The sequence below is a fragment of the Diceros bicornis genome, chromosome 17 (genome assembly GCF_020826845.1).
Source record: "Diceros bicornis minor isolate mBicDic1 chromosome 17, mDicBic1.mat.cur, whole genome shotgun sequence".
Lineage (NCBI taxonomy): Eukaryota > Metazoa > Chordata > Mammalia > Perissodactyla > Rhinocerotidae > Diceros > Diceros bicornis.
The window spans coordinates 6,374,555-6,396,458 of NC_080756.1; the positions used below are offsets into that span (position 1 = coordinate 6,374,555).

General features: G+C 41.1%; 1 protein-coding gene across 4 annotated transcripts in view; it reads right to left on the reverse strand.

The window, feature by feature from the left end:
• The window catches only part of SRGAP1 (SLIT-ROBO Rho GTPase activating protein 1), a 238,795-nt gene that overhangs the window by 80,940 nt on the left and 135,951 nt on the right, over positions 1-21,904 (reverse strand). For all 4 annotated transcript variants that reach the window (XM_058557730.1, XM_058557729.1, XM_058557731.1 and 1 more), the window contains exon 4: positions 20,050-20,112. In XM_058557730.1, the coding sequence (XP_058413713.1) occupies positions 20,050-20,112 (63 nt within the window). The remainder of the gene's footprint in view (positions 1-20,049; positions 20,113-21,904) is intronic.

Here is a 21,904-nt window from a genome sequence, read left to right on the forward strand (position 1 = left end):
ACTCTCTCTCTCTCTCCTTCATTTTAAAATGACACATATCACTTCTTCTTTTAAAAAATGTGGATCACATTGTATTTATAATTTTTAATCTCTTATGTCCTTTTTTCACTTGATATATCAGAACATTTTTCTATATCACTAAATATTCTTCTACAACATAATTTTAAGGGCTGTGTAATATTTCTTTATACAACTATGCCATAACTTACTCAACTAATTCCCTATTGTTGAACATTTTAGGATATTTCAACTTTTTGCTTTATAAATAAAGCTGTACTGAAAACCTTGATGTCTATCCTATCTTATCTCTTCTCTTAGAAATGATACACATAATTTGCATTTTAATAGATTTAGGAATGTATAGAACATAAAATTTTGTAATGTCTGCTTTCCATGTATATTATAAACTTAATGAATCCTCAAATTAAAAATTTTTAAAAATTAAAAAAATTTTAAATCCTTAAAAATTCTGGTTATATTATTGTTACAGAAATGCTTGTGCACAAATTTGTGCCCTATTTCCAAAAGTAGAATTGCAAGATTGGAGAATCTGAACATTTTTGAAGCTTTTGACACATACTGCCCATTTAACACTCTGCTAATCTGAAAAAAACTTAATCTATATAGTTATTTCCCAAAGCACTTTAGATGACATAGATGTTTAAAAACATTTTCTCAAATAATAAATAAGTGTACTATTATTTACTTTTATAATATCTATCATATCTGTATCAAGTCTGTATTCTTAGATGCAGAAGAATAAGAGTCACAGATTTTCAGAGATTTTTACCTGAAAATCACAGTTTTCCAATATAATTTCAATCTGCTTTTATATGTGGAGTCAGACATCTGGACCAATTCTGAAACCTGTTTTTTTTTTAGCATAATTACACTCCTTAAAAGAAACAACACACCTAAGATGTGATGACTCCAATGCAACTAATGTATGAAGGAACATTCCAGAAGTTAGCACCCAAGGAGTCAGTGGTGGCACTTTCTCATAAATTACGTCAACTTCTCATCCACATAAGACAGATTTTATTTCATCTGTAAATAACCATAAGTTATTCAGAGCCAATTTTATAACTAAGGTGTAGTGAACAGAGATTAATGGAATGTTTTGAAGTTCAAGAACTTGATTTTTCTCATTTCAAAGGATGAGTTTTAAAATCGTTTGGGGACTAAAAGCATCACTGGAATGAATCTATGTATTTAGGTGGAACCATACGAAATTGCTGGTTTTGCAGGTTATATAAAAAACGTAGAAAATCAGCACCTTGTCACGGTTCAGCTTAATACACATTCTCAAGATGACTATTTTGAAGAGTAGAGCATGGGCTTCATGAAGAGTCTTTACTTATTTTCATAAAATCTGATGAGGCCTGTCCTTAAAAATGTGAGCTAGCGAATCCTGAACAAGACCCAAGCGAGGGCTCGACCACAGACCCGGGGCGGCTTTTTCTGGGCTGCGTGTAAGTGCAAAGTTGTCTGTTTTTAGTAATTATCAAACCAGTCCGGGGGAAGTTTGGTTGGCTCCTCCAGTTTCAAAGAAAAATAAAATAGCATTCGGAAGAAGCTGGGGAGTGAACAGGGAGTCACCCTGCAGCTGGGCAAGCAGAGAGGTCAATGGATCTACTACACACCTTGCATTTCTAGGCTTGGCTCTGTTGATATTCCCTGCCCAAAGCAAACTCACAGACCATTTGGGTCCTGGTTCCAGTTACATCTTTAAATGAGAGGGTGAAGAAAACCAATCTCTGTCTCTCTGTCTCTCTGTCTCTGTCTCTGTCTCTGTCTCTGTCTCTCTCACACACACACACACACACACACACACACACACACACACACACAGTTGCTCAGCTGTCTGTATGCTTCTTGCTAATAGACAGGAAGGAAGAAATGCAAACACGTGACTCTATCACAGTTGGATGAAAAGGCATCCCAGCCGGCCCTGCGTATCTGAGAAATCTTTCTTTTAAATATATCCTGAAGAAAAGACCTGAACCCCTGACTCCTGCTTTACGTTGATGCTGAGGGCTAAAGTAAGCAGGTAATTTGCACAAACGGAGCCTTAGGACACTGAGCTGGCTGCCAGCATGGCGTTGCTTATTAACTAGCCTGGGTTAAAAGGAAAACATTTGAGTCTGACCTACACTAGCAAGAAAAGGGTGTCAGTGTCTCATCATAAAGCGGTTCAACACAGAGTTGAGGATTCTCTACCCAGCTCAATGGTAATTTCCAGAAAATTTCTTTGTTCAGTTTCCCAATATGACTTAGGGTTTCCACTATTCTCTAAAACGTTAAGTTACAATGAATGAATTGTAAAAGTCAGGGAGAAAAACACTAAAAGCTTTTTGAGAACTCTAATTACAGATAATGAAGGCAAGCACAAACCGCATTATTTAAAATGTAAGCTGTTGACAGAAGTTAAATGTGTTTTGTATTTAAAATAAAATAACAGACAGTTCTCTCTTTTTCAGAGAAGTAGAAGAAAGCTTTTATTTTCTAAAGGTGCATTTTGAATACATGCTGCAAAGAAAATAACAGCTTCTCCATCAGCTTAATGCAAACACAAGCCTTTGCATGCCAAATGACATGCTAGGCATACATCCATTTAAATGTACTCCAATAGCATATTTTCCTATTTGAGTTCTTCTCTACTAAAACCTCATGCATAACTCTCCGTTGAACACACTCCATTTATCTTTCTGCTCCCTCTTTCCTTAACTGCAGGAAGAATATAGTCAAGTAGAAAGTGACCACATCATGGATTTCTTTGTGAGATTGTGACCTATATAAAAACTTTTGCACAGAAGTTGTTAATATTTTTTTCTTACAGACAGACCTATATAATGTATCTGACACTACTCTTGTACTTTAAATCAAAATAATTAAAATATCCATAGTAAATTTCAATATTCAGTGTCAAGAAAACACTATGTATCTGAAAACTATCCACGTGTTGGAGAAGTGGATTAAGGCTATAAATTCGACGTTTTGACTTCTGGCTTAGAAGTTGGAAGACATGGATGGTTCCAGGAATGGATCTGCCAGTGACTAGGTGCGGGGGAAGTTATTTAATACTTCTGCTCACCTTACAAGGTTGTTGCGGACCCCCAGTTGTGCATCCCTGTGTGTGTGTGTAATTTAAACTTGACTGACTACTTACTATATATGTGTGTATATAACCTATACCACTAATACATATGTGTACATATATGTAATATGTATATATTTAGCTAACCAAGCATTATATAATGCTTACTACATGACAGACATTGTTCTAAGCATTGTATAAAAATAGCTTATTTGGCCCCGTGGCTTAGTGGTTAAGTGCGGGAGCTCCGCTGCTGGCGGCCCGGGTTCGGATCCCGGGTGCGCACTGACACACCGCTTCTCCGGCCATGCTGAGGCCGCGTCCCACATACGGCAACTAGAAGGATGTGCAGCTATGACATACAACTATCTACTGGGGCTTTGGGGAAAAAATAAATAAATAAAAATTATAAAAAAAAAAAAAGCTTATTTAATCCTTCTAAAAACTCTTATGAGGTAGGTACCTTTATTCTCCTCATTATACAGATGAGAAAAGTGAGGCATAGAGAAGTTAAGTAACTTGCCCAAGGTCACACAGCTGGTAACTGGAAGAGCAACAGTTGGAACCCCAGCAGTCTGGCTCCCGCTTAGGTGTTCTGGACTGCTCTGCCATAACCTTTGGAAAGTCTAAAGCATCATACAGATGGAAGGTCTTTACTTGGGGGATATAGTCACTCTTGATTATATTTAGGAATGGAGGAAAAGAAGGAATGAAAGATAATTAGTTATTCACTTGACATTTGCTTGGTGCTTGCCACCTGTAAGGCACTGATAGGTGGAAAAATAAAGACTTGGCTTCCATCTTCTAAGAGTTTAAATTTTTGGAGATTCAAAACCAGGCCTTGGAGACTCTCATGGGCACCAATGAAGGGAGAAGGCATTCAGGCTGGAAGGATAGTATCAGCAAAGGTAGAGTGGGGAAGGGGGGCCTACATAGGTGAGGTGGGCATGAGGAGACAAGATGGCAGAGAAGGGCATCCAGGGAAGTGCTTGTAAAGTGGATGGTTGGGTAGTTGAGCTGAAGGATAAGACTGGAGAGGTTGACATGGGCCAGATCAGGAGAGCCTTGAAACCTCAACTAAGAAGGGTAGAATTCATTCAGTAGGGGTTTGTGAATCCACAGGGGTGTAAACAGTATGGGCAAAGCAGTATGTTAGCAGTGATCTGGGAAGATATGCAGGATGGTTTGGGGTGTGACGTGACCTCATTTAGCATAGAAGAAGAGGCAATGGAAAGTAAGAAAGAGAATCCAGGGCCTTTTCTCTGTTCTCACTCTCTGACCTTTCTTAAACTTGACAGGACTCCCTCCACCCTGGAATTCAACACCCTCATGGTCTGGTCCCAGCACCGGCCCACCAGCACTTTGTGTACTACTCTGAGTCAATCACTTAACTCTCCCTCAGAATTTGTACTTTCCTGCCTCTGTGGCCTTCTCCCAAGCCAACCCCATTGCCCACAATGCCCTCCCCATACACCCCTTCCTGTTACCAGTCTGACTCATCCTCCAAGGCAAGCTCAGATCTCACCTGGTTCCCTAGTCACAGTGACCTTGTTCATCCAACCGCCAGGACCTACTTACTGACAGCCCTTCAGATGCTCTGCCATGTGGTATGGACATCTGTGTTCCGTCCAGTACCATGGATGGTCCTGTAAGTGCTGCTGGGGCACCAACAGTATCTTAGGCAACTTCAGATCCTTAATGTTGCCTTATATACAGTAGGAGGAAAACAGGCATTTGGTGAGAAACAAATGAAGGACCATTTTATAGTCAGCTTGTCCATTCATTTAACAACTATTTACTCAATACCTAGAATGAGGCTGGCATTATTCTTCTCCGTCCCCAGCATCCAAAATAGCACCACCAATAAATACCTGGGATTGGACTAATGGGATGACAGTTTTAAATCATTTGTGAAATACAGTTAGTGTTAGAATTCACGGTCCCTGAAAAAAGAAAGGTGTGTTAATTGGTGTGGGGGAATGAAAAGCAATACATCAGCGACAATGTTTCCTAATTCCATACACAGCCTGTTGTTTTATGAAATTCATTAATCACTAAAAGCTCTTCTGAGAAACTACATTTTTTGGGTTTCCTCAATTGTCAGCAACCTAAGATAAAGATCTCTTTTCTTCTATCAATACATGCGAGGACTCTAATTGTAACTGAGTTTCTGCAAGTGCCAGACTAACACAACCATCAGGGCAGGGCCACGGCCTTGCAAGCCCGTTCCAGTGGTCTCCCAGGACGCTCTCAGGCTCATGGGGAAAGAAGGGCCCCCGGGCTGCCCTAGGCTGAGCACCAAGGGCTGTGCTGTAAGGAACCTGGGCCCGCAGAGCCTCAGTCCCTCTGTCCAGGTTGTGGCCTCTGCTCGGCCAAGCTGTGTTTCTGGGGGCTTGTTTTAGAGAGGGGTGGCAGGCAGGAATACCTGTAAGACAGCACTCAGAACGCTGCATGCGGGATCTTTCCCTCTCACTCTCGAGCCGTCTTGCTCTCTAGTCTACTGAGCCAACCAGGCGACGAATTTAGCCACCAGAGCCAGGCAGTCCTGGAGTTGAGTTCCGGTGCCACTGCTTACCAGCTGGGCAAGTTTCCTGAGCCCATTCCTCGGAGGTAAAATTGGGATTACACGATAGGATGCATGGAAGCACCTAACAGGGTGGGGGGTTCTCACTCGTGACGGTTTCTAAGGCTGGTACAGAAGTGAGCGTGTGGCTCTGGGGCCAGACAAGCTGGCTTCATATCCAGGCTCTGAGCAAAGAGGTGCAGGCCAGCGTCTCCCAGAGACAAAGCCATGGGGAGAACTGAGAGCAATAAGGGCAGACCAGACGGATGCCTTTCCCACTCTCACCCTGCAAGCCAGGCTAGCCAGAACCTCTTAAAAAGGAATATAACCTATCAGTTAGAGATGCCTACGAGCTGACTGCAGAGACACCCAGATGTTCACAAGACACACTACCAGAATTCACGCTCTGAAAAGACTTCTGGCCCATCTACAATGTGCATCTTGTCACTAGCACGCTTTTCGATGTATGCTGACAGTCACTGTAAAACTGAGTGGACATTAGCCCAGGTTTCAGGGAGCAATGTACATTGATCTGCATTTATTCATCCACTGAACAGCTACTGAGTATCCACAAGCCAGCACTGTGCTCACCCTTGAGGCTAGAGACGCAGACCCCCTCCCTTCCCACCGCGGAGGACACAAAGGCAGGCCTGCTTTTCCTGTAGGACAAACAGGAGGTGGGCAGGGGGCAGTCATGGACTTAGGTGGGCTGAATGGGAGTTCGGTGGAGAGGATTCCCTGGCTTCTTTTTAACCAGCTTATATTCACATCTGGGAGCTCACTTGGGGAGAAATGGGGGGGAGAGGATATATTTTATTTATATAAAGAACGTAACGACAGAGAAGCCAACCCTCATCATTGACGTTACTCGGCCAAAACCTACAATGGATCTCTCAGTCCCCACCCACCTGCCATCTCCCACTTCAGGACTGTGAGTGACACTTGGCAGTATTTTTTATTTTCATTCATGGCATCGGGGCTGGAAAAGTTGCTGATCCCTGAGGTAACGAGAGGCCAGCAGGATGTTAACGATGACGAACTTTCACAACCCACCTCCTCTCCCCAGGCCCACATGGCTCTCCATGAGTCAATGAAAGCAGAGTTTACAAAACTTATATTTGCAAAGTGGCATTTACAGGAGAACTCACTTTGAGAGGTAGTGTACTAGTGGTTAAGAGCTCCGACTCACAGGACAGACTGCTTGGGTTCAAATCCTGCCTCTGCACTTACTCGCAGTGTGATCTTGGGCAAGTAACTTAACCTTTCTGTGCCTCACTTTCCTCACCATAAAATCAGCATCACATTACTCACTGCATAGGGTAAAGGATTAAATGTATCAACATATGTAAAGAGCACAGAAAAAAGGGCTTGACATATAATAAGTGCACAGTGAATGTTAGCTACTGATATTTGAAAAAAAATTGCCAGAAAACAATTCTCTTTAATAAAGGTAATGATTTCTCCGTGATTGGAAAGATTATCATTTCTAACAGAAGTAAAAGGAAGGAAATCAGTGATACTTCCATTTATGTATATGTTAAGAATTTTAGGAAAGCTCTTTAGAATGAGCAAATAGATCAAGATGAACAATTAAATAGCATGAGATGCCATCTTTATAGCTTGTTTGTCAAAGGAAATTTGAGGTATGTTGTGGCTCCAGTGAAACGAAATCAGTATAACAGTCTGATGTTATCATCAAATTATATTTATAATCCAAACAGATGCTTAGAACAAAAGGCACTGTCTGGGACTCTGGACTCTGCTGGCTGGGGCCTGCCAACCAATCAGACGACAGGGCAACAGAGATGCAGAGAGTAAAGAAAACAAAGGGAAAAATAGAGCACACATATGCAAAGGGAGGAAACACAGTTAATGAAAATCACAAAAATAATTATATTCTGTTCGGTGTAGTGTTAAAGATTTTGTTTCAAGAGTAATTATACAGAGCAACATTTTAAGGCAAAGAGCTTAGGTCTATGAAATCCAATAAATCTGGACTTTGGTGGTACCTTTGCTGCAAAACAGCTTTGTAACCTCAGCCTTTCTGACCCTCAGCGTGAGCCTCATCTATTAGAGATGACAACATGAGGTCTCCCTACAGGACCAAAATTAGGGGGACAATCAAATCCAACTATACACCTCAAACATCTTGAAAAGTGTGGAATGAAAGAAAAAGTACAGACTAGAGGCCTGATCATAGAAGGAGAAACTGGTTGTGTAACTACAAGGATTCTGTCCAAGAGAATTTTCATATATCCTTCTAAAAGGAGACTAAGTGATGAAGCTCAGAGGAAACAATGTAGGATGGCATTTAGCAGTCTACATGAAAACAATCCACAGTGTCATTCATGTTTTTGTTTCTGCTGGAGATTTACTGTTTTCTTCTCCATCTTCAAGAGCCAGTGTTAGTAGAAGGACCACTCCTGTCCTAGGCATCCAAGGGTGTGAACCCTCCATCTGCCACCCCCCACTGTGTGACTTTGGGACCAGGCTTTATTTAACTCTGCAGGCCCACGGCTTTCTCATCTATCAAGGAGGCGGCTGGATCATGTGATCTCGAAGACCTTTTCCAACTCTGAAATTCTATGAGTCTATGATTTCAGATGTTAATCTAGCAACAACTAAATGCCATAATAATTTATTATTTGGGGAAATATAGACAGTCATGCATTGCTTAACAGTGGGGATACGTTCTGAGAAATGTGTCGTTAGGAGACTTCATCGTTGTGCAAACATCCTAGAGTGTACTTACACAAACTTAGATGGTATAACTACACACCTGGGCTCTATGGTACTAATCTGATGGGACCACCAAGGTATAGGTGGTCTGTTGTTGCCTGAAATGTTATGGGGTGCGTGACTGTATATGTATGTAATATACTTCTCAGTGGCTAAAGGGATTGATTTTTTCAGTGTCAGGTAGACGGCACATACATTTTAACCAAAAGGAAAAACCAGTGTAACAACAAAGTACGCTAATTATCTCCTGCTTCTGTTGACTTGCGACAGCAGGTAAGTACACCATGCAATGCTGAGGATATAAGATTCCTCCTAGAATTCTCCATGGGCTCTGAGGTCATAACTCATCTGCTTGGTTGCATAGAAAATATCTAGAAATGGCCAATGCTCATATAGTCTCTCTTCTTATACTGGGATATCTATCACTCTAGTGACTATAAGTAGCTTCCAAACTGATCACTGAGCAATCATCAAGTGCTCATTAAGGAGGAAAACCCAGGAACTATTTGGTGGGTGCAGGGTTGACCCACTTACAGATTTGCTACATGCTTTTATTTTTGACTGTTATATTTAAGGTGAAGCAAGGCATTAGTCATCTTTTTCAAAATGCTAAACTGAACAATAATTTTTAAATGGCAATATAAATTACAGTTTCACCAGATTTGCTACTTTAATAAAAATATTTAATGAAAACTGACTAATTTATCCTAAAGAGGATAAATTGCTTTATGCCTTATTAAAAGGAAAATGTTTCTATCTATAACAGGAGTACCCTGGATTTACTAATCTTAATCTGTGCTAGTTCTATTTCCAGCAGTCACTAGAGGCAGTTTCTAATTTAAGTCTGAGTCACCGGCAGGGGTCATTGGTTTTATTTATCTCTAACGAACTCTGGATGGACATTCATATTTAGCAAAAATTTCTTGAGCCCCCTACTATGTACCACAAATAGCCTTTGCTCTATTTGATTCCATTACATTCTGTTACTAGAAATCCAATTCTATTTTATTCTTTATTGATTGATCCTAGTTCATTAGTTCATAAGAGTAATTTTTCCTGAGAACAATTAACAATTTGGTGTAATATCTGCCCACTTCACAATTATCAGCGATTTCTAACATGAAAAAAGAGGTCATTTTATCCATGAAATTCTAATTTTGCAAAAGATGTTTTCCTTACCTCTCTCTCAAGTACTTCATTTGTACTTCACGGGTAAAGAGAGGGTGGTAAAGGCAGAGGATTTTAAGAAAGTCCAGCCTAACAGTCCCTTTATTTTTACATCAATGATTTGCAAATACTCTGGCAATATTCAAGTGCGTGGAGCTCCCCACACAGACAATGTGGCTTCATGCATCTGCACTTTCCCTCACCGCACACCCTTCCCACCCTTCCTTTATCATTAAAACCAGGTGTCAGCTTCTCCAGGAAGCCCCAGAGTGGCTCTGCCCTCACACAGAGCCGTGGAGACTCCATCTAGCCCAGCACCCACTGCCATACGTGGAAGTATCTACTAGTCTAGCTCACTGATGGCAGGGCTGGGTGTCTGTCACTGATGCATTTTCAGGACCCCTCTATTTGTTGAAAGGTCCCTCCCAGCCATGCGGTATGTGTTACTTGGATGCAAGAGATGATCCTATAACAATTTTAGACGGGAGGCAGCAATGCTTTTAGTGCCTTCCATTTAAGTGACTTAGAGACAGGGAATGGATTCCAAGATTTGGGACAATGCCGAATAAGTGCATTCCATAAATCCCAGAACCTTACGAATCACACCCCTCTCCACATACTTGCTGGGCAGCCACACACTGAAGAAGGAGAGCACTGTCTTAAAAGATAGTCCATTCCATTTCTAAACAGCTCTAGTGAATCAATGCAGGAATCAGACTGCCTCGGTGCAAATCCTTGTTTTGCCTTTTAGCATGTTCCCTAGTTTTCTCCCCTCTAAATGGGAACAGGAATAGTATCTATAAGGTTGTTGTGGGGATAAAATGAATGAATACATGCCAAGCAGTTGCAGTGGTAAGGGGCACACAGAGAATGCTTAATGGATGCTGTTACAATTAATAAACTACCCCACCCTTCCATCATATCTTTTAAACCCACAACAGCTTCAGCCCTACCAATGCTCACTTGTTTATTCTCACACACCTGAGAGGCTGTGAGCATAGGGACGGTCTTTGTTTTACGGATCAAAGACACTGAGCTGCGAAGAGACTTAATCCTTGCCCAGCAAGTCAACAGAGCAAGTCAGCGACAGAGAAGGTCACTCAGAAAGCCTTTGTTTCAAAAAGGGGCTTTCATAGGAAGTCTTCAGAGGCACTGAAATACAAGTTTAATCGGCTGAAAAAAATACTCAACAGTTGGTGCTTGGAATACACATTAACTAGGGCCACCCTGAACACAGTGGCAGCAGAAGTGGAAAGTTTCAAGTAGTTGGCAATGCTGAGGGGAAAGTCCATGTATAATGAAAGGCCAACCAATTTAGTAGAATTTCAAAGTCATTGGCCATTTTAAATATTTAATTCTTCTCAGGGAAATGTTTCACATGCCTTCCACATGATATGTGTATGAGACATTTCAGTTATACGGTTTAGTATATGCAATATTTAAGCTGAGGACACAAGACACGTGGAATATTAAAATCATAAAAGCCCTACAACCCTGAGAACTGCAGCATCAGATAGGATGGGAAGACTGATGAGGATCCTTTTCTTTCAATGAAAAACGGCTTGGAATTTGACACATATACTCTGTGCCCAAAATGCACTACTTCTCACTCCATTTATCAGAAAAAGAAGAAAGTTGAGAGGCCTTTGTTAATCTGTGCAAGAAAGCTTTTTGAGCTTTCAAACGGCTTGAACAGACGTCTAATCATTTTTTGCTGCCTAGGTTCCTCCTAATCTCATTTGGTACTCTCCTGAAATCTTTCAACTCCCGATTTCTCCTTTCTGTCTAAATATGGCTCCAGAGGGAAATGCTATGAGTCTGTCTTGTGCTCTTCCCATCTCTATGCCTCAGCTCACTCACACTGCTCCTTTCACCTCCAACGCTTCCCCACCTCTCCCTCCATCTCTCCTATTACTCAACTCCCGTCCACTTTCAGACCCTTTCCTCTCTGAATTTTTCTGAATCCTCAATGTGGACCTCTCTGGATCTCCAAAGCCTTCGGCCTGAACCTCTCTGTTAGTCCATAATGGTCTGCCTTATGTTGTAATCACCAATAAAAGGCTAAGAGCACAGACTCCGCCTGGTCTGGGACTTCGCAGCTGTCTGACCTTGGACAAGGTACTTCACCTCTCTGTGCCTCACCTACCCCACAGGGCTGCTGTGAGACTCTAGAGAGCTAATTACGCACAGTGCTTAGAACAGCACCTGACAAAAGTTAGCTGTTAGGATGCCCTAGCCAGACTGAAGCCTCCTGAGCCGGTACTGTCTCACCTGAGGCTCCCAGCACAGCAGCACACATGTCAAAGGAACGGATTCTGCTAATTTGAATTAAAATAAAACCTGGGTTTCAGTTCCAACCTGGGACTTCAATTAATCACTTAATCTGAGTCTCTGTGATAGTCTCCTTAAATGAGGAGGTTAATCTGATCATTTCTAAAGGTCCATGCAGTGCTAAAATCCTATCAGCTTATGAGAGGATTAAATTCAGATAATAATGTCAGTTAAGATATGTTGAAATGGCTCACCTGATACAATGGATTTCAATCATGATTTCCTCTGCATGATTTTTACATTTCTACTGGTCAACATTTCTGGTCCATTTTGAGAAAGTAAATCGAAGGAAAATGCCCATAATTTACTCTATGTATGTATATTCTCTCTATATATTCGGGTTTGATTGAATAATAGTAAACAAACCTAAGTACTTTAATTACCCAATACAAACAAAGCATTCTGATTAAGATATCTGTTATTAAAGCATTCTAATCCTTTAAAAGTTGTAATACTGTATTTCGGAATGTAATAGTTTGGATAAAATACTCTGAGAAATATTCTTGGTATGAAAGAGAAATTTTTGTTTTTAGTAAGTTACAATTTCTAACACTTTCTTTTTCATTTCTAAGCCAAATAAAATTTTTTTTTGGTTTCTATTACTCACTTCTTTTAAAAAAGCAGTCTTATTTGTAGTTTCTAAGCACCAACCATAACTAATTCTCAAAACTAAGAGAGAAAATGCAAATTCCAGGCAGGAGCTGGGGAGCAGTTGGCTTCATTAATTAGCAGGAGTCCTAAAAGACTGGCATAGAAAGTTCTTATCAAACCGCTGTCCTTGGAGATCCTTGTGATGGAAATTTTATTAATCCCCATCATTTTGGCAGGAAAATGAAGCCAGGTTACATTAGCTAACCCAGTCTCCAGAGTAGGACTGTGTCAGAGCCAAGATCAGAATCCTGCAGTTGGCTGGGAGTCACCACATCACAACACCTCTCCTTCTTTGCATCCAAGTGTCTGGTCATCAAGCCAGGGCAAGGAGAGATGGAAACACTTTGTCAGCCCGAGATCTCCAAACAGACTGCTTTTTAAAACAGTTTTCCAAGTGGCATCACAGAGAATGTGGTATTCCAAAGAGGTTTTCAATTAGAGAGCTTTTTACACCTTTTCTCTCTTTGTTTGCTGTTTTGTTCCGAGACCCAGATCTCTTTGTAGTCCATCTCAAGGGAATGAATTTTTATTTTCACTATAGAAATATCTATTTCAAATACTTAAAATGCCCTTCGGCTAAAATAAATACTTAACCAGGGGAAAAAAAAAATCAAAAACCTCTTTGAGACTCAGAGAGAAATCTCCCGATATGAGGATGCGAGGCGGCAGGCGTGTTGGGCTCCCTCAGAATGACTTTTTGACCTTGCCTTGGGCATGTTTCTTCGTGCAAGAAGCACGCATTAGCTGCTGGCTCGTGGGAGGCTCACAGAGCCAGCCAGAAAGCTTTCCTCAGCAGTCCTCTAGAGGCGAAGTTTTCAAGGAAGGGCTAGAAATAATAAACAGTGTCTTCCCTCCCATTCCCTCTAAAAATGATTAGCTTTTTATTTTAACGAAATAAGTGCTTTAAAGATATGTAAAGGCCAGGGTGGGTATCTGCATGGCTTCAGCAACCCTGTTTCCCAAATTACACCGTGCAGGCGCTCAGCAGCCTCTGGGTTTGTACCAGGAGGGATCCCATCCTCTGTTCACATTTGTTAGGCAATCGAGCTGGAGATCCAAGGAAGGAAACAAAGCGGTATCCAGTAATGGCTACTTAGCAGTAATCGCTGTGTATAAGCACACAGCTAAACAGGTGGTGTTGACACAAATAACACGAAAGTTAAATGAAAGGTTATGTTTTAAGGAGACACCCCAAATGAACACACTCCAACATTAAAGCTGAAAGTGCAAAGCCATTTGGGTTTGCCCATTTTGTAACCCACACCAACAGCCTGAAGAGCGCAATCGTTTTCACGAGTGTCAATCAGAGCATCAGGCTAGAGTTTCATCTCTTCTTCAGATCAAGTTCCACCCTTCCTCCTCCCACCTTCCCTGCACATCCTTCCCTAAGGCAGCTGTGAGTAGGGAAATGGTGGGCCTTGCGAACGGGAGGGACTGTGTTTAGATTTTGGAGCATTCTTTTACTGTCTGTGTGATCCTGAGCTAATTATTCTGAGCCCCAGCTCCCATCTGGAAAACTGGGATTAGGAATACCTGCCTCACAGGCTGCTGCGAGAAATCAACGGGATAATGTGCTTGCCCCACGGTGAGGGTTGGATAAATCTTCATTTTCTCAGTTCTTTCCTCTGGATTCAATGGAATTTGAGGATGGATTACCTCTTGACTCTGGGTAGCCATGTGTGTCACTGATGTACAGAGAGTGTGATAATCAACTACACATAATTAACAATCACTTTCATGTGGATTTATCATGACATCTGTTAATCTCTATTAAAATCTGTTTACTGAGGGTGGTAAGCTCTTTGCTTCTTAAAACGCTGAGTGTAATACTGCAAATCGTAGGCAAAGTAAAGAAATAAGAATAAAGGACAAATCTTTGTTTCTCTACTAAACTCCAGCATAACTATTTGAGAATTCGGTATCAGGGGACGGGCTTACACTTTAAACCACTGCTCTATGATCCGGCAAATTTTGTTCTGCTTGCTTCCTCCCACCTTCTCTGTCACTATCTTTCTCTTCTCGCCTTTTCACTTCCCCACTAACTGGATCGCAGCCCTGTTCACACTGACTGTTGATTTGATTTTCTTAGGGGAAGTTACCTTTTTCTTTTTGTACAAAAGTGACATATATTTATTGTAAGGAAAAACCACATATATAGGTAAAAACCATCTGTCATGACTGTTAATATCATCCCTGACCCCTACATTCACTCTGAGAGGCACACAAGGAGCTGTTCCCATCCCCACACCACTGACGGTGAAAACGATGACAATGACGACTGATACCTATGAAGCACTGATGTGTGCCAGGCACTGACTGAATGCTCCACCTGTGTGAACTGAGTTTCCTTTTTCCTCTTAGCATGCACACTTGTCACATGACACATGCATTTGTTTACTGTCTGTTTCTCCTCACTAGAATGTAAACGCCTTGACAGGAGGTACTTTTTATTCACAGCTATATCCCCAGAACATCTAACAGGGCCTGGCACAGTAGCAGGCATTCAGAAAAAGTCTGTTGAATAAATACCTGAGTCTTTGAAACAAAGAGTTGGGTATTATTATGATTTCCATTTTACAGACGAGAAAACTGAGATACAGAGTCACACGCAGCCAGGAACTGGTGGGGCTGTGACAAGCACTGACCCTTGCCCATGAGGCTCTGAGGCCTTGTCAGACGCTGTGATGATTAGTCTATATGTCATGAGGTGCCCGGATATCTGCTTAGACATTATTCTGCGTGTGTCTGTGAGGGTGTTTCTGGATGAGATCAGCATTTGAATCCGTGGACTGAGTAAAGAAGATTGCCCTCCTCAGTGTGGTGGGCCTCATCTAATCCGTTCAGGGCCTGAAAGAACAAAAAGGCTGAGTAAGAGAGAACTTGCTCTCTCTGCCTCTCTTTGAGGTAAGACACGGTCTTCTCCTGCTTTGGACTTGAACTCGGGCTGGAAGTTATGCCATCGGCTCTCCTTGTTCTCAGGCCTTTGGACTCGGACCGGAACTACGTCCTGGCTCTCCGGCCTGCTGACTGCAGATCCTGGGACTTCTCAGCCTCCATACTATCGGAGCCAATTCCTTATAACAAATCTCTAATACATGTGTGTGTATACATATCTCCTGTTGGTTCTGTTTCTCTGGAGAACGGAGACTATTACAGATGCCCAGAGTGGCTAAGTGAGCTTGGGATTCACATTCAAGTCAGCTGACTGCCAGCCCTTCTAGCACCCCACTCTCCCTGCTTTCTTCCCCCACCCCCAATGCTGCTGCTATCCTGTGGTCCTCTCTCAAAGGTTAAACCCAAAAGGAAGTTAATTAATGGACTAGACTCTTTGAAAGGGAGTCTGAGGGTCTTGGTTCCCTCTTTCACTGTTTAGCCCAATGAGTTCCATCTGTTAGATGGTTTAAATTAACATTTCTACGAAGTACAGGTTGTCACTGAGACACGTGTTCAATCCTTCACCTATGGTTTTGTTAAACAACATTAATGCCATTGATTCTAAATAATACAGACGAGCAGGTAATAAACTGCTTCAGTGCCTTGTGTGGTTGGGGAGGCATCAACATTTAGAGATCTTCCATAGAATGTGGTTCCCCAAAGCCATGGCAATAGAGATAAAACGACAGTAAAGGGAGGGCATCGGCTCTGGAGCTGGACCTGGACTCGGGACCCCACTCTACTACTTACTGGGCAAGCATCTCTGAGCCTTAGTGTCCTTCCCTGTAAAATGGGGATAATGACAGTGACTACCTCACAGAGATGCTGTGAGGATTACATGAGATGATGCGAGTGATGTGCTTAGCACAATAACCAGCACATACATAATTAGCATGCAATAACTGTTAGCTACTCTGGCAGGCATGGCTAGTTATGTACAAATACCTCCCCCCTCTCTCAAATTAAAAGAATCCTCCATTTTTAACTGGTTAGCAACAAGCTGGCCAGCTAAAAGACTTCCTTGTGGAACCATGTTCTAAGTTCTGGCTAATGAGATGTGTGTGCAAGTGTTATATGGGGCTTTCATTAAGTCTCCTTAAGAGACAGGGGGCCTGCCCTTCTTCCTTTTTTCCATTCTGCTGGAGTCTCCTTTCTCCATTTCAGGAATGCAGATATAATGGCTGGAGCTCTAGCAACTATCTTGAACTATAAGGACAAAAGTTACAATTGTGTTTCTCTGAAGAGTGGATTAGGAGGATCCTGATTCTTGGACAGCTTTGTGTAACCTCTATACCAGCCCTGGGCTGTTAACCTCTGGACTTCTTTAATAGGAGACAGATTATTTACTTTTATTTTGTTTATGCCATTATTTTGTGTACCTCTGTTATTCAAGGCCACACTAATCCTAACTGCTTTGGCAGGCCTCTGTGATGGTCTAAGAATCCAAATGGAGGCTCGAAACCATTTTCATGCCTTGTTTCTGCAAATAAAGGCAAGATTGAGGCAAAAACACAGAAAAGGAAACCAATGTCTTCAAAGCCTTTCCTCGCCTTCCAGAAGACACTCTGATGTCACCATCCTCTCTGCCCTGCACAGAAGTCCAGGCCTTCATGACTGATGCACACACCTGTACTCAAAGGATGTGATAAAACTCAGTTCACTCTGGGTATCAATGATCACAAGGCGTCTCCTTCTATTCTCCTTCCTGGGCGTTTGTATTTTATTTAGGACAAAGCCTTCTGATAGAATTTTTGGAATAATCAACAGGCCCGTGGGAGAAATATTTTTGGGTGAGGAATCCACACATAAGGCTGCCGCCCACCACTAAGGCTGGCTGTAATTTAATATAAAGCACTCCACCGGCATAAGGAAGTTAATGTACTCCTCAAAATGTTCACCTGCAAGTCCCAAGGAGTATCAAGGACTGAAAGAAAGAGAGGAGTGAATATCTGTCAGAAAAGGTAATTCCCTCAATTCCTCAATTTCCTGAGGCCACATATTTTATACCTGTTACTTCAGCAATCATTGTTACATCACCAGTTGTACAAAATTCTGTGCATGATGCAACTCAGAAGGCTATTTGTTCATGACAAGGCAGTGGGTGAATAAGAAACCTAAACAACACCCCCAACTCCTGGTCACTGTTCAAACACTCCTCACCTTTTCTCTTTCCAAATGTAAACTGAGTATGTATAATGGATAGATTTCATTGGAACAAGGCAGAATTTGTGTATCTGAATTTAAAGTGCAGGAGAGACCAAACATCATCTTCTTTTAGTCAAGTGTGTATGTGTGTGTGTAATCTGAAGGTCTTTCCCCACGGAACACAACCTCTGACCTCAGCCAAGCATGCTCTCAGGTTAAAGTAAATTTTTTCCCAAGAGCTCAAAGTGATCTATAGACTACCTAATTAAAACCTCATTGCTCACCTTCTCTATTCCTTAATTCTTCAACTGAGTCTGAGCAGTTAGATGACTTTGACAGGGTCATTCAATTCTGCTGGCCTTTTCTAGAACTCGACTCCCTCAGGCTTTCAGACTGATACTGATGAGAGTTTTAAGGGGGTGTCAGCTTACTTGATTCAACTATAGAGTCTGCTAAATGTCTAAGTCCACTTAGGCTGAATCCAGGAGAAATTTCACTATACACACCCCTCACTGAGAAAAAATTTTCATGACATTCTACTGACTTTTCTGGTATTTAGTGACCAGGTTTATCTTTGCCACGGTTGCTTTGACCACTACTACTAGTTCCAGCCCATAACCGACAGGCTCTCATCTATGATGCCATGACAACCAGCAGATTTATTTTTTAAAGTATTAGAGATTGACTTATGTTTTTAAGTAAAACAATGCCCAAGCAAAGGGAACCACAAGGAAAGTGCCACGAAGCCCTCATCTTAACATAGTTCAATGGAAGATGACATAGAATTTCTTCTTTAGAACTCTCAGAGGCACAATAATCACTTGACTTTTAAATTCTAAATCTAGGATTTCTAGAAATGGTTGATACTTCAGGTTATCAGAAATGAACAAATCACATAAAGCATGGGCTAATAAATGGCCTTTATCATCAAAAACCCAACTTCGTTCAGAGTTTTTTTATATGGCTATGACCTTATGAAGCTTAGGCATATAAAGTCAAATGTTTCTGAAGGAGGAACTAACACAGAGAAACTGTCCATTCAATTCATAAGTACACGTGCACTTGTGAAATACAGATTTATCACAAATGTACAAAAAAACTAGAAAGTAAATTTTATAAGAATATCACTCATTTCATAAAAGTTTAAAACTACAGGTTCTTTTAATTAGCAAGTATCAATGGAGCATTAAAAACAATTAAATCACAGACGCATTTACACATACGGCTTTTTTTTTGTTTTTTTTTGTGAGGAAGATCAGCCCTGAGCTAATATCCATGCTAATCCTCCTCTTTTTGCTGAGGAAGAGGGGCTCTGAGCTAACATCTATTGCCAATCCTCCTCCTTTTTTTCCCCAAAGCCCCAGTAGATAGTTGTATGTCATAGTTGCACATCCTTCTACTTGCTGTATGTGGGATGCGGTCTCAGCATGGCTGGAGAAGCGGTGCGACGGTGTGCGCCCGGGATGCGAACCCAGGCCGCCAGTAGCAGAGCGCGCGCACTTAACCACTAAGCCACAGGGCCAGCCCCTACACATACGGCTTTTTAGAAACAAATAGAATTTGTAAACCAAGAAACATATTTTAATAATAAGTTTCAGGTTTAATTTGTCTGTAAAGAAAAATTCAAATAAACTTGTGCAATGAAAATGCAAATATCTGTAGTTAGAACAAATTAATATTACTCATTTCTCACTATGTTATTCTCTCTTATAAAATAAAAACTCATCAACTTCCTCCAAAAGGAATTTGTATTTAATATGGTCATTAAGTGTCAAAAAAAAATTTACATAGGCATATGACTAATTCCAACTTGCAACCTCATTGGTTTTGTTTTTTTTAAATAGGATAGTTTTAAATTATTTAATTTTTTATGATTATACGCAGTAACCTGAATAAAATTTGAATTCAGAGAAGGAAATTATTGCCAAGAAGGAAAAACAGATACCCAGCCCCCAAATAATTTTAATATAGTAAGTCATTAACCAAACAATTTAACTGAAATGGAAAAAAAAAAAGAAATTAAAGTACCGCAATAAAGCAACTAAAAATTGCTCAAATCTCAGAATGGCTAATTTAAGAATCATAACAACTTAAAACAAAATATTCTGGAATTCAATATATGTACAGATCGCACATAATCTAACCAGTTAAAAACATGTCTTACTGGGCTACCTATACTCTACTTACTTAAAGTGTGCTAGCTCCATATACGTACATATTTACTTGAATCCAGTCTCCCCAAATTGGGAGGGAGTGGCTGAGGAATATAGCGGTGTGCATCTATCCACTTGGTTCCACATTTCAACCAGACAAGCATTCATCAACCCCCTCGCTTGGAGTGAGTTCTAATATGAGCAGTGTTCCTGCAAACCAGAATTCTAAACCAGAGATTCTTGCAAAAGAAGAAAGATTATGTGCTTACCGTATAAAGCTCATTAAGAACCTTCATTAAATCCTCATGAAGTTGGAATGCAATCTCTTTGCTCTGTAATTAAGAAGAAATTAAGAGAGAATATTTATAAATGTAATAGAAACTTGTTTCTAAATTATTTACATCATAAAAAGTCCACTGACTGAAAATAGAATGTACATAACACAACGGAAGGCCAGCATGGCTCTGATAAAATAAACATCTTCGACCAAATGGCCCTTTCTAAATCCTAGATGTGTGCACTAACGGTTACCACAGGCTGGACAGAGGCAAACAAGTAGACAGTCTGAATGGCTCTCCCATCCTCCAAATCAGACTTTACGAAGAAGACAGAGAAAAAGGAAGCAGGGTGAAGCATCGTGCTTGCTCAGAAGCTGAGCTGTAGAACTAAAGTCATTAAAAGATGAATTCCAGCATCCTGTCTTCCCATCTCGGCATTATCACAAAGGAATTTTGCACTGTGATTCTCAAAAGGCTAAGTCAGAAACCCAAAGGGAAATTAACTCTCTCTTTCCAAAATAACTATTCGACTGACTATAATATTAATTTTAAGAAAGCACTTTCAAAACAGTGAGATGGTAAGGCCACTTATGGTCCACAGACTTTTGCCTCTGCATTTATTATTAGTATTCTTATCATTAAGACAAAAAAGAGAGTTTCAGGCTTCCACCCAGTTTAAATACCAGCATTTGAAATATTCTTCCCTAGGCTAATTCTGAGAGTTTGATAGAGGAGTATTTGAATATTTTTTTCAGCAAAATCTGTAAGCTATTTTAAAGGAAATCATATATCCAAATTTCCTTTTCTTTTCTGTTTGGAGTTCATTATGTAGTCAGCTGCAGAGAATGCAGAAAAGTGTAAGGCGGTTTCATTTAGAGTTTGAGACAATAACAACAACATCCACTGGCTCATTTACGTGTCTCCCACTGAACTGTCAGTATTGGGTGTAGGGGCCATGTCTTTATCAGCTCTGTGCCCCCAGTGTCCTGCACGGTGCTTGGGCATAATAAGGCCAGGACCAGGGTGAGCAAGCGAGGCACCCAAGGTGCAGAATTTAAGGAGGCCCTCGTGCTCACCCTAGTCCAGGTCCTCCTGGGGCACATAGGAAGCTTCCAATAAACACTCGCTAACTGAATCTGTACACAAGCTGAAATCCTGTGTTTGTGTCCTAGCTGAAGTAGTTACCGCATTTGCTGAAGGCTGGCCACTGGTGAGAAGGCAGAAAAGAAAATCCCGCAGACCACCCTAAAGAAAATACTAGGACCTGGATGAAATGGAGTCCACCTGCAAACACAAGGTCTCTGGGTCAGGCCTCCCTCAAAAAAGGCCAAAAGTGATAAAGCAAAGATTCATGGAAGAGAAAATAGTGTGTGAAGATGATATGCGAGCAGTACCTGAACTTGGAGAAATTCAAATTCGTTAGCAGCATTTGTCACTGTGTTTTCTTGGCGTAATAAAGAGGGCTGCTGTTGATCAAGCTCTGATGGCTTCTAAAATCTCCAAATTGGAGTTTGAGATTTTATGCTTTGCTGTGTCCCTGCCATGTGAAGAAGGGGGTTAGGAATCACTCCCGGGTGAAAGGGAGTCACAAGTGAGCAAATGAAGCCAATTGAAACACATTTTATGTTTTCTAACTCTTGGTTATTCTGACCGAGTACATTACACTGCAATCTCCTATGACTTCAGCGTGGTGTTATTTTAATATCAGATTTCATTCAAGGATCCGGGCCACCAATTCAGAACTCTCTATTGGGATCAAAGGCCGCCAAGCCTTTCTCGCTACATTTCAGGTAGCGAGTCCAAAAAGAAAATATTTCTTGGCTAAGACTTTAGAATAATAACAAAA